The sequence below is a fragment of the Rhinopithecus roxellana genome, chromosome 14 (assembly GCF_007565055.1).
Source record: "Rhinopithecus roxellana isolate Shanxi Qingling chromosome 14, ASM756505v1, whole genome shotgun sequence".
In the NCBI taxonomy this organism is placed as follows: domain Eukaryota; kingdom Metazoa; phylum Chordata; class Mammalia; order Primates; family Cercopithecidae; genus Rhinopithecus; species Rhinopithecus roxellana.
In genome coordinates this window covers 135,080,509-135,097,241 of record NC_044562.1, presented here as the reverse complement: position 1 = coordinate 135,097,241, position 16,733 = coordinate 135,080,509, and the positions used below count along the sequence as shown (strand labels likewise).

Here is a 16,733-nt window from a genome sequence, read left to right as displayed (position 1 = left end):
GGCTGACATGGTGAAATCCCATCTCTACTAAAAATACAAAACTATTAGCCAGGTGTGGTGGCATGCGTAATCCTAGCTACTAGGGAGGCTGAGGCAGGAGAATCGCTTGAACCCAGAAGGCGGAGGTTGTAGTGAGCTGAGATTGGGCCACTGCACTCCAGCCTAGGTGACAGAGTAAGACTCCATCTCAAAACAAAAACAAAAACAAAAACAAAAACAACAAAAAAAAAGAGCAAATTGACTATGATAGACCCTAAAGAAATAAAGACAATAAATGGTAAACAAAAATAAAGCAACTTATCTCTTAACAATATAATTTAAATAAATAGGGAAATGGCTTGATAACATGAAATAAGTCACTGTATTTCTCAAAAATGTTTAAAAAAGGAAAGCAACCTTGAACAAAATATTATATTAATAACATAATATCTGATCAGCCTATTCAGAGCTGCAATGCCTGGCACACTATTAATGTTCATATAAAAATGAATCAATAAACTAGACAAGCTAGTTTATCATTCCCTCAACATTATTTAAAGAATAGTGATAATTCTGTCATCAAAAATTTGAAATATTTAGAAAAACTTAAGAAAAAATATTTAGAAAAACTTTAGTGAACTCAATCCGTCTTTTTAAAAAAATTCAGACAATGAAACAGATTTGGCTTACCTTGCAAATACCCTGTCTTTATTTGCCTTTTCTTTGCCATACTGAACTGACTGGACTTCAGTTCTCCCACTGAAATATATAAATATGCACAACAATAAAGTCTTAAAGAGAACTATAAGATAAAATGACAACACATAACATGATTATAGTATAACTTCCTAAGAGACAAGACATTTCTAGCAGAGAAAAGGAAGCAGAGAATAAAAAGACGGACAACATTCCAATTCTGCCTGGATGAACGAAGCTTAGTTACATTTCTCCCATTCATGAAGAAAGATGTGTTCAACTCCCTCCATGTTCAGACACAGAACAGCTCCAGATTTTTGTTTAGAGGAAGGAACTGAGGCAGAAAAATGGTGGGGGTTCGGCACTAGGAGATTTGTTTTCAAGCTGATTTATCTAGAGGGAAATTGTTGATAGAGAGAAACTGATCTTCTTCTGAGGTATACACCAATGTGTTCAGATGAAATTTGTTAATAAAAGTTCTCAGAGCATTTATTTGAGACATTATCATTACTTAACTGTGAATGAACATAAATTTGCTGTATATCAAATGTAACCATATACAAATATAGATAACTAATGCATATAAAAACAGCCAAATGCCAGTTTCCATAGTTAAGCAAGCAATTTTAAGACAATTTTCCATGGATAAAGATCAGTAAATATGAATTGAATGACACTTTTATGAGATTTTAATGGAAAAATGAGAAATAAACTTCAAGTTGAATTTTCCTAAGAAAGTATTTCCTCTAAGAGGGAGGTAGTACATTAAAGTTCATCACTGTTTTGTATTTCCACATTAGAATAATGATGTTAATCCTCTGGATACTTTGGAACAGAGATAAGGATATGCACATGAAGAGACTGGTGGAGAAAGTAATAGATCTGACAGTCCCAGTACCATCTGTCAGTCAAAAGAGCATTTCAACATTTTAAGTATGACAACAGTTCCAGTATTCTCCACCACTGCTTATTATGAAGGGAAAAAAAGTTTATTTAGTGCATACTCATTAGGGACAGGACTGTGTCCAGCTACCATTTTTTATGCTCCCATTCCTAGTTCATTTACAAGACGTCTAATCATTTTGATGATTAAAAAGTGCTTTGGATATGTTTTAAGGTTCTTAAGAATGACAAACGCAAAGCTTAACTTTTTAAAACTATACATATATACGATTATGTATATACAATTTAATGTGTGAGCTGTCATAGGCCCAATCCTGTCCTGTGCCCTATGTTTTGCAAGGGCTATGATAAACAAATTCCATTTTCTAGATTATTTTGCCTTAGGTTCTGCTTTTAGAAGGTACTGGTGGAAGATTAGAAAGTGGAGAAAGGCAGAGAAGGAAACTGGTAGCTGCTGGCAGCTGCTTTAATAGTTATGGGGATAGGGCATAGTGAGAAAAAGCATCCTGTAGATGGTCCCACCCTCGATTAAAGCAGTACTTCTCTGCAAGATACAGACTGACTTTTCTTCACTGGAAAATTAATGTATCAGTCAGAGTTCAGTCAGGGAAACAGAGCTCTAACAGTGTAGTAGCAGGTGTAGGTTTGTGGACTCCAGCCCACAGGTGACCCATGCATCTGAATTTTAGGCATTACCCCTTCTTCCTGTTTGTTTCTCCATAACCATGTTTCCTCCCTTTTGCTTTCCCAGCATTTCCAACAACCATGTAACTAATTTCTTCAATTAAATTGCTTTTGTTGGAAATACCAAAAGGGCTTTCTGTTTCCCTGACCGAACTCTGACTGATACATTAATTTTCCAGTGAAGAAGATTCAAATGGGACACTTACTCAAAAGGCTGGAGTAAGAAGTTAAATTTCATAACAAACATTTTTTTAAAAAATTTATGAGAGAAAGTCTTATATTTCATATTGTCCATAGTACAGACACTAGGGGTTCAGTATTATCATTACCACAGAAATGAAAAACTGTTCCAGTTTCAGAACACTAAACTTTCACAGTAAGATACTTATCTTTTGAGCAATGAGAAAGTTCTCTCTCTCCCCCTCTCTGTCTCTCTCTCTCTCTATATATAGGCTTATTATAAGTTATTCAAGCAACATAGAAAAATATAAAAAGAACAAAAAAAGTGTTTTTAGCCACAGTCCTATCCGCAAAGAAATCATCACCATTATAAGCAGGTAAAAATCATTCTGAAATTCATGTATATAAACATTAAAAAGGCTAGACATACAGACACAATAATTTTACTACAATGTAATTATGGTATATATGCCACTTTCCATGAAAAAAATTAAACTGGTTTCCAGTGAAATAAAAGATAAAAAAGACTGCCATTCATTAAAAAAAAAAAAAAAAAAAAAAAAGGAAAAAAGATTAAGAAAACCTTAAGAAGCACTGTGTTAACATCTAAAATTGTTTCAAACTTTAAGGGTTCAAACACTTCCTCCCACTAGTCCCTTGCTTCATTTTTTTTTAAAGTTATATTATTTATTCTACTTTGGCAAAGTTTATACTATTTTAATTTTATTCTGCAGTTATAATTGTCATGGTTGTCAAGAACTGTTTCTATATAGAGAGGATTTAATCTCCACTCTCAGGGCTTTTTATCAGGATTCTTCTTTGGTTATTCTGATTTATCTCCTGGTTTGCTGAATTTTACTACTCAATAAATGTTTTCAGGAAGGTCTTGGAGATGTTATATTCTCTGAGTTTTTACATATTGGATAATGTCTATATGTTGATTTTGGACTTGAATGGCAATGTGATCATGTTCAATATTTTTTGGTCATGTTTTTGTCTTTAGGACTTGGTTGACAAAGGATGGCCCACAAGTAATACAAGCCTGAAGATGTAAGTTTTATTTGGCATACATACTGTTTGTTGTTGTTAAGAGACAGGGTCTTGCTCTGCCACCCAGGCTGAAGTGCAGTGGCCTGATCATAGTTCTGTAACTTTGAACTCCTGGCCTCAACTGATCCTCCTCCCTGAGCCTCCTGAGTAGTTAGGACAACAGGTGCATGCCAAAAAGCCCAGCTAATTTTTAAACTTTTGGTAGAGACAGGGGTCTGCCTATGTTGCCCAGGCTGGACTTGAACTCCTGGCCTCAAACAATCCTCCCACCTTGCTCTCCCAAAGCACCGAGATCACAGGCCCTCCTGCCTGGCCTACATTATTTTAAAATATTTAATTAAAACTGATAAACCTCTAGCAGACTAATCAAGGAAAAAAGAAGACCCACAAGTTACCAATACCAAGAATGAGAGAAGCAACATTATTACATATTCTAGAGATTAAAAAGAAATGGGGAATATTATAAACTCTGTGCCAATAAATTCAACAATCTAGATGAAATGGATAAATTTGCTGACAGACACAAACTACCAAATCTTGCTCAGGAAGAAAGACAAAACCTTAATTGCCTTATCTATTAAAGAATTTGAAAGTTCAAAACCTTCCTATTTATAAATAAGACTCCTGCCCCAGATGAACTAATTTGCAAATTCTATCAAACATTTAAAAATGAAATAATATTATTATTATGTAGCCTCTTCCAGAAAATGGAACTTTCTCAACACATTCAATGAAGCCAATTTGACCCTGACACGATAAAATCTGAAAATGATATCGTAAGAAAGAAAACTACAGAGATCTATCCCTCATAAACACATATGCGAAAATCCTCAACAAAATTTAGCAGAGTGAATCAATCAATATATATAAAGGATATCATTGCCAAGTGGGGTTTATCCTAGGAATGTAGGGCTGGCTTAACACTTGAAATGCAATCAAAGTAATTCATCATACTAACATCAGATTTTAAACTGTGAATATGACTGCTTATGTGTCAATTATAGTTCAATAAAGCTGTTAAAATAATTGTTCAACTTTCTAAAATGTACATATTCCACTTAATAGTCCTTAATCTCAGTTTTGTTGAAAAACACGTAAAATTTGTCAATACTAGGCCAATCTTCCCCAAGGGCAGTAACAGCCTTCTGAATGGTAGGTGTTGCTCCCCTCCCGGCTGATCTTTTTTTTTTAAATCAGACTGTCCTTGAACTTGCTTTTATTAATATTTATGGTACAAATTTCCTTCTGTTTCAGTGATGATTTCCTCCCAAACAGGTTTTTCCAACTGTGTTTTGTATTTGAAGTCACCATATGTAAACTTTGTTTGCTTTGTTACGGTTTGGGTAACTTCCTTGACTTTTTTTCTCATCTTGTCTGAGACTTGCTTGAATTATAGTTGAAGACTGATTATTAGTCCTACTCATTTCTTTGTATCTAAATTAAATGGTATGTGTTTATGTCACATTCGCAAGGACAAAGGGGAGAAAAGAGAATTTGAACAGAGGGTAAGAGTAGTCCTTGAATAACTACTACCCTGGTAATCAATCAGAAATTAAATTCACTGAAATAGTATCTTTAGGGTTTGTACTGTTCTCATTTCACATAAAGCCGTGGAGATTTCTTCTGTCCCTGCTGAGATTTATTAACAGTAGGTAAGCCTCTCTGCTTTTTCCTTGACTTTCATTATAGATCTGACACTCTCTCCTTCCATCTATTTACTTTTAAATTTGCAAGTACTGTTACCTTACTTTGCTCAAAATTGCTTTCAGGAAGGCAAAAAAAGGAGTTAAACATGACAGCAAACCGCTTAGGAAATTACTGTGCCTTTTGTTTGGGTAAAAATATTCTAATTCTGTTTGTTACTACTGAACTTTTGAGCCACTTTTACTAATTTTTCTGGGGTTGGAGTCATGCATTTTAAGTGACATATCCTGTACTAAGCTTCATACTGTTATTTTTACTGACATTACAAATTAGGCAATTATACATGTTTAGGTTTACAATTTAAATCTTTTCTGGGAACATCTAAACATTTTTCTCATGAACATATAACATGAATTAATCTTAACACATAACGGTCAAGGTTTTTTTATTTTATTTTATTTTTATTTTTGAGATGGAGTCTCACTCTGTCACTCAGGCTGGAGTGCAATGGCAAGATGTCGGCTCACTGAAACCTCTGCCTCCTGGGTTCAAGCGATACTCGTGCCTTAGCCTCCCAAGTAGCTGGGATTACAAGCGCCCGCCACCATGCCCGGCTAATTTTTTTCTTTTGGTAGAGACAGGGTTTCACCATGTTGGCCAGGCTGGTCTTGAACTCCTGACCTCTGGTGATCCACCTGTCTCGGCCTCCCAAAGTGCTAGGATTACAGGTGTGAGCCACTGCGACTGGACAAGGGTTTTATTTATCGAAGATGAAAAATCTTATTTTGTGAAGCATAAACCAACAAGAATGAATAATACTCGTTTTACTAAAAGATAATGAGTAACTTTCTACATGATTCTTACCAGGTTCCACTTAAAAACTAGCTTTCTTGGGCCTTGTAATAATTCCATAGGTAAAACTAATCAGAGCTTCTTCAGATTTAGTTATTCCCCAAAGATCTGTTGCCTTCAGGAAAAAATAAAAGCTATCAAGAATAAAACAATTTTAGGAAATGGAACCTGGGGTTACTGTTCAATGACTAAATCTGATTTTGCCTCGTGACTATTTTAAACTCTTTACATTTGCCTCGTGACTATTTTAAACTCTTTACAATAAAGGGTTTGACAACCCAAAAATATGCTAAATTCTAAATTAAAAAACCAATAATTATATAGTTTTAAGCAGAAGATATCTTGGGTGTCTTAGAACAAAGAAAAGTTTTTAAGTAAATATCTAATAAAGACACAATAGAAATTATGTCATCTGTCTTGATTGTAAATAAGTAAATGTAGTTAATTTACTCCAGAAAATAATGACCAGGAAATATCGAAAACAGAACTGGCTTCTCAAGCCTGTAGTATATCACAAAAACCGATAGAACTTTTTAATGATACTGATACAGAGGTTGCAATCCATGGGAATTTTGACTCAGTTAAGTATGTGTAACAAAGGCTGTATGGTTCCATAAACTACATCTTTATTTTCAAGAAAGGAAAAAACCCCAACAATAAAGCCTTAACACAGAAGCAATACTTACCAGTACCGGAATTTTGAACCTAATGTAAAATAATGTGCAAAAAAATTCTTTTGAGGTGGAAGTGGTCTGTCCAAACGGAAGAATGTGTGATGTTCTACACATGCTTTCCACAAATTTTTACATGCTCTGTAATTCACCATATTAAATCCCAGTAATGTTTCTCTAGATTCATGCTGTAATAAATGACAAAATGCAGAGAATACCAAAAAAAGGTCAGGATCTAATGCTCCATTTAATTTACTTTTGACAGACAAATTATTCTAGCCTTCTAAACACAAACTTGTTAATGATATAGATAGAATCTACAGGATCTTTTATCTAGGTTTTTTTGCTTATCCAATAAAAAGGCAATGAAGTATATGGAAAAGCCTGCAAAATCTGGACCTAATTCAGTCTTTTTTTTTTTTTTTTTTTTTTTTTTTTTTTGAGACAGAGTCTCACTCTGTCACCCAGGCTAGAGTGCAGTGGTGCAATCTTGGCTCACTGCAACCTCCACCTCATGGGTTCAAGTGACTCTTGAGCCTCAGGCTCCCGAGTAGCAGGAATTAAAGGCATGCACCACCACACCCAGCCAACTTTCTCTATGTTTAGTAGAGACGGGCTTTCACCATGGTGGCCAGGCTGGTCTTGAACTCCTGACCTCAAGTGATCTACCTGCCTTGGCCTCACAAAGTGCTGGAATTACATCATGAGCTCCCGTGCTGGCCTTGTTCATTCATATTACAACTCTTAGGACCTTTTACCTTAGATCATAGTTAGAAATGAGCTCAAACTTTCAATATGTATCTGTTTTCAACATTAGCTATGACTCTGTTTCAAAATATAATTCTAGGCCATAAATTAAAAGTTAAAATATATCATCACAACTTTTAACAATATTCCTAATTTAAAATATCTGTCGAGATTGTAAATAAGAACATTCAGCAGCTCTGAACACTATTACATAATTTAAATTTTAAAATTAGCACTAAAATAATTTTCCATTTTCTTGAACACTGGTACAGATTTCTAAATAAATAATTTCATTAAAGTAAACCATATATAGCAACATTCACATCCCGTAATTGCACAGCTCTGATTTTCACACAATAAATACAACCATTTAATCTTTACCCAGTTCCAGAAATGGATCGTTACTACCACCGCAGAAGTATCCTTTATCTCCCCTTTCTACCAGATTACCTTCCCAAAGTTAATCACTCTTCTGCCTTTATCACCATAGAATAGTCATGCTTGTTTTTGAACTTTATTGTACATACATGGAATCACACATATGTGTCTTTAGGTCTGGCTTTTGTTCTGCATTATGTTTCTGATATAAATTCACAGTTTGTGAAGCAGCAATTCACTCATTTCCACAATACTCTATTATAATGAATTTAATAGTTAACTTATCCACTTTACTGTTCACAGACATTTGATATTTCTAGTCTGGGGATATAAGAATGCAGCCATGCATATTCCTGTATGTTCTCTGGTGTACACATATGCACATTTTTGTTGCTGGGTCATATGATGTACGCATATGCTCAGCTTTGGTAGATAATGCCCAACAGTTTTCCAAAATGGGTAGATCAATATACACTCCCTCCCACCAGCAGCATATGTGCCATATATTCACGAACTACTGGTTTATCAATCTCTTTCCCCTTACTGTTCTGTTGTGTATGTAGAGGTAGCATATTTTGGTTATACTTTGAACCTCCTTTATAATTACTGAGGTTCAATGTTAATGGCCACGTGGATATCCTCAATTGTGAAGTGTCTATTCAATTCACTGGCATATATTTCTACCAAGATGCATATAAAACCAAGGATTTTGTGTGTATTACATAATGTTCTATACTGTTTCACTCTCTTGTGATATCTTTTGATGAACAGAGTTATTAATTTTAACACAGTCAAAATCATCAATCTTTTAAGAGCATGAAGGCTTCCTTCTATGTCCGGTTAAAGAAATTCTTGCCCATCAAAAGTTCATTAAGATATTTCCCATGACTAATACACAATAAAATGCCCATGCATAAAGTATTAAACTATCATATTAGAAGGAAATATGCTTAAAACATCACTTCTTGATTACCAGAAAATTAAGTCTTAATTACGGTTAATAGTTGTTTTGTTTGTACTAACATATATAGTTTATATGTTTTACCATATGCCATAAACATTATGCAAAGTAACAGAAAATGTCTCAGCTACCATGATGCACTAATGCTTCTCACTATCAGCATCTAAGATGCACACATATTCACGCATTTTGACACTTGGTATACTTTTCAAAAAGTCTGTAAGTAATTTCCATATTCTATCATTATATTTGAAATGTAACAAAAATTTTTCCAGCCCAATTTCTAAACAACACACAAAAAAAGTTGTACTGAGAGATAAGTATACTGCATGAAGTTTGGGTATTTAAAAACAAAGAGATGTTTTAGAAAGACGACATTAACAAGGTCATCTTCTGCAGAGTATGCCTGTATACTGTCTTTTTTTCTTTTTCTTTTGAGATGGAGTCTTGCTCTGTTGTCCAGGCTGGAGTGCAGTGGCGCGATATAGGCTCACTGCAACCTTCACCTCCTGGTTCAAGAGATTCTTGTGCCTTAGCCTCCCAAGCAATGGCAAATACAGGTGTGTGCCACCACATCCAACTATTTTTTTGTATTTTAGTAGAGATGGGGTTTCGCCGTATCAGCCAGGCTGGTCTTGAACTCCTGGCCTCAAGCAATCCACCCACCTTAGCCTCCCACAGTGCTGGGATTACAGGCGTGAGCCACCGTGCCTGGCCTGTATACCATCTTTACTTTCTTTTCTCCTATCAGACAGGTTGTAAGGTGCCTATGCTGTAACAAAGTCTGAGGAAGGCATATCTTACCCAATAGCATGAAAATCTAATCATCATGCTTATGAACTACAAAAGGATCCCTGTATACTGTCTTTAATCAATTGTCAGTTAGATATTGTTGCTGTTATCACTTATTGGTAAACACACTTTTAACTGGTACACTACTTCAGAAAATGAGTGTGAGGATTCAGTGATATGAAAATGACCGGTCTTTTACCAGGCACATAGTAAGTTCTCAATAAAGCCTGGATATTACAACTATTATTAATAACAATAGTATTATGATGGGATATTATTAGAAGTTAAATTAGAAAAGTTGACTTCTACAGTGCCATCTATGATTACTTAAAGTAAAATATTTGCCCTCTGGTTTCCAGATAACAGTATTATATTTTAATCAGCTAAATTTTAAAACATGTAAAAGAATTTCCATTAGCAGCATGAGTCATAATATCCCCAACCTGGAAATGGCAAAGCTGTCCATTAACAGCAGAATGAATTAATAATTTATGGCATAGTCATTTAGAGGAATACCATACGTAAGTGAAACAAACTAATGTTATATGCAACAACATGCATGAATCTCACAAAAAATGTTAAGGGAAAGAAGGCAGACAGTAAAGACAACAACTGTATAATTTCATTTTTTAAAGTTCAAATATAAGCAAATTAATCCATGGTCATACAAATGAGAGTAATGTTTACCTTCCAGGAGGCTTAATGACTGGAAGTGGGCATCAGCTCCAGCAGCAACATTTCAAGCATCTGGGGTGCTGGTAAAGTTCTACATATTAGAAGGAGGTACATATCCTACATGTCTTGGAGGTGCTGATATGGATATGTTCACTTCATCAAGTTGTGTACTTAAAATATGCACATTTTCGGTATTATATTTTATTTCAATAAAAATTCTCTTGAAAAAAATCCCTCTATATTTTACGAACATAAATGATAAACCACAGTTTTTAATCACTTAGTAGATCAACACAACAGAGCTGATTCAAAGACTTTCTTTATTTTTCAAGAGGCAGTAGTGTCCTGCTCTGTTGCCCATTCTGCAGTACAGTGGCACAACCATAGCTTATTGCAGCCTTGAACTCCTGGGCTCAACCTATCCTCCCACCTCAGCCTTCCAAGTAGCTGAGATAACAGGTAGAAGCCACCACTGTAGCCAAAAGCTTTTTTTTTTTTTTTTTTTTTTGGAGATAGGGGCTTCCTATGTTATCCAGACTGGAGTACAGTGGTGTGATGACAGCTCATTGCAGCCTTGAATTCCTGGGCTCCAGAGATCCTCCCACCTCAGCCTCCTGAGTAGCTGGGACTAGAGGCACACATCATCACACCTGGCTAATTTTTGTTTTCCTTTTTTTTTTTTTTGTAGAGACAGTGTCTCACTATGTTGCCAAGACTGGTCTGGAACTTCTGGTCTCAAGTGATCCTCCCACCTCAGCCTCTCAAAGTGCTGGGATTACAGGATTGAGCCACTGTGGACAGCCCCAAAGACATTTTTAAGGTTTCAAATACATTTTACACACATACACATACAATCATCTTGAAATCTGCATAATTTGCCAAGATTTCTCAGATTTCTAAGAAATAATGTAAATCAAAGGATAAGGTTAGTTTGATTTAATGAAACAGATAAAATCATTTACAAGATGAAATTATTTCCAACACCGTACTTTCCATGACAACTCAATTTGTTATTTTTAATATATAAAGCCATTACCACTCCAACAAAGGGAGGCAGTGTGTTATAAGTTCATGAACTTGTAACACTCAGCTCCCCTAAAATGAAATGAACTTATATACGAAAGGAAGTATTATAGATTTATTAGGGGAAAAGGGATATATGAAATGCTCATTTGCTGCCCTCCATACAGGGACCCCAAGGTTTTCAATGAACATCATGTGTGAGAAATCAGTTTCTAAGCTCGAGAAACAGCAAGAGGAATATCTAGAAGAACTTTAAATGAGAACCACATACACATTGGAAAAACAAGTACATTTTGTTATAACAAGTGAATTCATTACCTCAGCAGGCAGTTATCCATAGTATTAATTGCACTTTCACTTGTACTAATAGGAAAGTTCTGTCATGAACGGGTATTTCTTAAAAGGCTTCATTTACATCAATAATTATTAAATCAGTACTCACCAATTCTTTTCTAAGTTGAATAAAAAACTGTTTGCACTTAAAAGAAATTTTTACAATCTTCAACCTGGACAAAAGAGAATAAATTATTCAAAGTATTGCATAATGATAAAAATATTAAATTACAAAAAATATTTTACATGTATATTTAGTAATACCTAAACATTTTATCATATATACATACACATAGTACATAAAGAATTGAAAGATTTTGGTGCTTCATGGAAAAAATAATTAGTATTTGTGTTCAACTGAGGAAAATTTTGTATCTACAGAAACACTTAAAAACAGATGTCACAAATTAAAATTTCAAAAAATATCACTAATTTAGTTGTTTACTCTCTGCAAAGTTATAAGCAAGCCTTGGAAAAATGTAAGATTTAATTATGTTACGCAACAACCCTAAAAACACTTTAAATTTTAAAAAGCATTAAATTTAAAAAATTTACCTTTCTACACCACCTTTCTTCTGAAACGCAACCCACATAATGCCGTAAGAGTTCCCAAAGCCTTATTAGTACAATCAGTATAAGCCAAGTCATTTTACCTCATTCAAACCATATAATTAGTAACACAGTAAACACAGTGTTTTTAAACTTTAAGACATAAAGGTAATAAGACTAAAGAGATTTGATCTTACTGAGCAAAATGTCCTTCAGGATCCTGTCTCAATCTTCTAAGTAAATATTTCAATGATAATTCTAAGTCTGAATCTTCATGGCTTATGGCCCTATCTATCCAAGAAGCTCTCAGCATTCTCAAAGAATAAACTTCTCACACTTTAATCACTTGAAGAGGCAAATGCATGAGTCAACTTCAAGCATGCATGTCCAGAGTAGGGAAGAAGAGATTTGTTTAGGCTTCTGATTTGAACATTTTGTATTTTACTTTTGGATACTGAGCTTTCACTTGACAGGGATATAACAACATGGGAAAAATATTCTGTCACAGAGAGAGGGCATTATTTCCAGAAGCAAAAAAAAAAAAAAAAAAAAAAAAGAGTAAATATTTACCGTATTTATGGAAAAAAAAAGCCAGGTGCCTCAATTCAAGAAATCCTACGAAGACAGACTGATATTTCAGAAGTCAGACAACAAAAAACACTGTTCATTTCTAAATGATCAAGAGAAAGGAAACCTAGGTCGTTTCAAATCACCTTAATTTCAAAAATTCCCAGGAAGGTATCAATCAATGAATAAAAATCTTTTCACTAAATGCTCTCTGTGGTACAATGTATATTTTATATAACTTTTATTTTCTTATAGATGTATTTTGTGTGACTTGTATTTTCTACAAAGTTTTTTTCAGAAATTTACCAATGTACAAATTAAAAATCTTTCAAACAGTATCTATTTTATATAGCAGTAATATAGCTATAACCGTTTTCTTTTGGCTACTATATGCCTGGTTTATCTTTTTCAATATTTCTGTCATTTTGTATAACATTTTAGGTATGTCTCTTGTAAACAGTATAAAGATTGATTTTTTTTTAACTGGAACAATCCCTTCCAGTAGTTAATAAATCATTAGACATACTACGCATTTTTCACATGACATCAGAGTTTTTACACTGACTTTACATTTCAGTTTAAGGTTTGTCTTTGTCATCTTAAAATGTATCCTATTACAGACCCAGTTTCGCTATGTTGCCCAGCCTGGCCTCAAACTCCTAGGCTCAAGTGATCCTCCTGCCTCAGCCTCCTGAGTAGCTGGGACTACAGGTATATGCCACTGCATCTGGCTCAGACTGATTTTTAAAAATTCAGTTTGAATAATCCAAAATATATGAAACAATAATACATACTTGAAAAGACACTCATTATCATTAGCCAGCAGGGGAATGCAAATAAAAACTACAATGAGATACTACTTTATACCCACTAGAATGGTTATAATAAAAAATACAGATAACAAGTGCTGGTGAGAATTTGGAGAAATTAAACCCACATGCAATGCTGGTGAAAACGTAAAATGATGCAGCCATGTTTGAAAATAGTTTAGCAAACCCAAGTATTCCACTCCTAGATACATACACTCAAGAAAAATGAAAACATATGCCCACACAAAAACTTGTACAAATGTTCAGAGCAACATAATTCTTACTAGCACCAAAGCGGAAAAAACTGGTGATATAAATGCGGTATAACTATAAAATGGAAAATTATTCAGCAATAAAGGGGAAAGCAAAATGGATACATACTACAATGTGGATGAACCTCAAAAATGAATGAAAAAAATCAATCACAAAAGACCACATAGCACATGATCTCATTCAATATTATGATAGTGATTAGTGATTGTCTAAAACTTCTGGCAAATAAAAAGCAGAGAAAGGAACAGGGAATGACTCCTAATAATTACAAGGTTATCTTTTAGGGGTAATATAAATGATTCAAAATTAGATTATGGTGATGCTGTCCCTGAAACTATACCACAAACCACTAAATTGTATACTTTAATAGGCAAATTTATGGTATGTAGATTATATCAATAAAGTTATTTAAAAATTCAGTTTGATGTTTTCAATATGAATATCCAACACATTTACAGTTTTGATAATAACTAACATACTTGGATTTATCTCTACTGTAATATTTTTTTGCTACTTGTCCAAAGTTTTGTTTCTACTGGAATGCCAATTCCAGTAGATCATATAACTATTTTATATCATATAACTATTTTATACTGTTTTACTGATTAACTTTCACATGGTTTTGGAAGGCAGCTAGGTTCACCATTATACCACCAATGCATCTTTTCATTTTCCCTTTTAAGCATTTTATTATGTATAACTGACATGCAAAATGAATATATTTAAAGTATATACTTTGGTAAGTGTGACATATGTATGTACTTATCAAACCATCATCACAGTCAAGATAGTGAACATATCTATCATTTCCAAAAGATTCCTTCTGCCACACTGTAATCCTCCTCTAGAACTCCAACACAGCAACCCATCCCGCCTACATAACCACTGACCAACTTTTTGTCCCTACAGAATGAATTTTCTAGAATTTATATAAATCGAAGCATAGAGTATGTATTTTTCATCTGTCTTCTGTCACTCTGCTTTATTATTTAGAGATTCATCTGCATTGTGTTTTTCACTAAATATTTTCTCCACTTTGCTGAGGAGCATTCCATTCTATGGATATACCACAACATGGATGGAAATAGCCATCACTTCATGACGAATATTTGTTTCTAGTTTTTGGCTATTACAAATAAAGTCACTTTGAACACGTGTGCAAGTCTTTGTACGAACATTCGCTTTAATTTCGGTTGGTCAAATACTAGGTAGGAGTGAAACAGCTAGGTCATATGGTAGATATATTTCTAACTTTTTAAGAAACTACAGAACAGTTTTCTAGACTGGTTAGACCACTGTATATATTATAATAATACACTCATTCTAGTCTCCTTAATGCTTACTACTTGCATGGTACACCTTTTTATCTCTTTATTTTCAGCCAATCGCTATATGCATATTCTTATCTACAAGAAAAGCCATTATACTTTTTTCTTCCCCATTTGTTTGCCTTTTATTCTTTTTCCCTTTTTCTTTTCTAAAATACTGGTAAGGACCTGGTGTACAAAGCTGAAGAGAAGTAGTGACACGAAGCATATATTTTCCTGATCTTACATAAAAAGCATTAAGACTGTCACCATTTTGTACAATATTAGCAGATTTTTTGTAGATGTCCTTAATCAAAATGGAAAGTGCCTCTTATTTATAGTTAGCTATGTCTTTATTTTTTTATCATAGTCAATTTTGTCAAATTCTTTTTCTCCATCTATTGAAATGCTCAAATGTTTTTTCTATGTTATTATAATACGGTTAATTATACTGATTGACTTTCAGATGTTAAAGCAATCTTACATTCTTAAAATAACCCCCATTTGAACATGATGAATTGTCATTTTTATATATTACTCAATAGAATTTGCTAAACTTTTATTAGGTATTTTTGCATCTATGTTCATGAGTAACTGCAGTTTTCTTTCCTTGTAAGGTCTTAGCCTGGTTTTAACATCAAGGTAATAATCACATAAAACATGTTCCTTCTTTATTGTCTAAAAGAGCTTATGTAGAATTGGCCTTACTTCTACTTTAAATGTTCGACAGAATCCACAACAAGGGGCCTGGAGTTCAAATGTTCAAAAGGTTTCTAATTACAATTTCAACTTCTTTAATTGATACAGATTGATTCAAGTGTCTTTTCTTCTCAGATCATTGTTTAGTTTGTCTTTCAAGGAATTTGCAAATTTAATCTACAGTGTGAAATTTATTAATGATATTTGTATTAGTCCATTCTCACACTGCTAATAAAGACATGCCTGGGACTGGGTAATCTATTGGGGAAAGAGGTTTAATTGACTCACAGTTCAGCATGGCTGGGGAGGCCTCAGGAAATTTACACTCATAGCACAAGGCAAAGGACAAGCAAGGTACTTTATTCATAAGGCAGCAGGAAGGAGAAGTGCAAGCAGGGGAAATGTCAGATGCTTTTAAAACCATCAGATCTCATGCGACTCACTCATTATCAGGAGAACACAAAGGGGGAAATTGCCCCCATGATTCAATTACCTCCACCTGGTCCCACCCTTGACACATGGGGATTACGGAGATTACAATTCAAGGTGAGATTAGTGGCAGTGGGGTGGGGAGGCAGGACACAGAGCCAAACCATATCAATATTCAAATATTCAAATCTGCTCACAATATTATTTTATTATGTTTTTAATGTATGTAGGGTCTGTAATGATATCCCCTTTCATTCTGGATATTGGTACAGCCAAACTTTAGATATACTTAGGGCTTAGTTCCAGACTACCACAATAAAGCGAATACTGCGATAAAGTGAGTCACACAATTTTTTAGTTTCTCAGTGGATATAGAAGCTATGTTTACACTATACTGTAGTCTATTAAATAGAGTTCAATATACCATAGTGAAAACAATTGGTATAATAAAAAATCAGAGTAATTCGTAAAAAATTCTAATCATCATCTGAGCCCTCAGGAGTTGTAATCTTTTTGTTAGTGGAGGGTCTTG

The 16,733-nt window shown here is 34.2% G+C and overlaps 1 protein-coding gene and 1 non-coding gene across 6 annotated transcripts in view; both read right to left on the bottom strand.

Annotated features, from left to right (window-relative positions):
* The window catches only part of PTPN4 (protein tyrosine phosphatase non-receptor type 4), a 235,143-nt gene that overhangs the window by 49,935 nt on the left and 168,475 nt on the right, over positions 1-16,733 (bottom strand). For all 5 annotated transcript variants that reach the window (XM_030916377.1, XM_030916380.1, XM_030916381.1 and 2 more), the window contains 3 exons: positions 11,678-11,741; positions 6,675-6,847; positions 670-738 (listed from right to left, as the gene is read on the bottom strand). In XM_030916377.1, coding sequence (XP_030772237.1) covers positions 670-738; positions 6,675-6,847; positions 11,678-11,741 — 306 coding nt within the window. The remainder of the gene's footprint in view (positions 1-669; positions 739-6,674; positions 6,848-11,677; positions 11,742-16,733) is intronic.
* On the bottom strand, positions 9,491-9,597 carry LOC115893403. The gene has a single exon (XR_004053412.1). It is a non-coding gene; the product is annotated as a small nucleolar RNA U13 (small nucleolar RNA).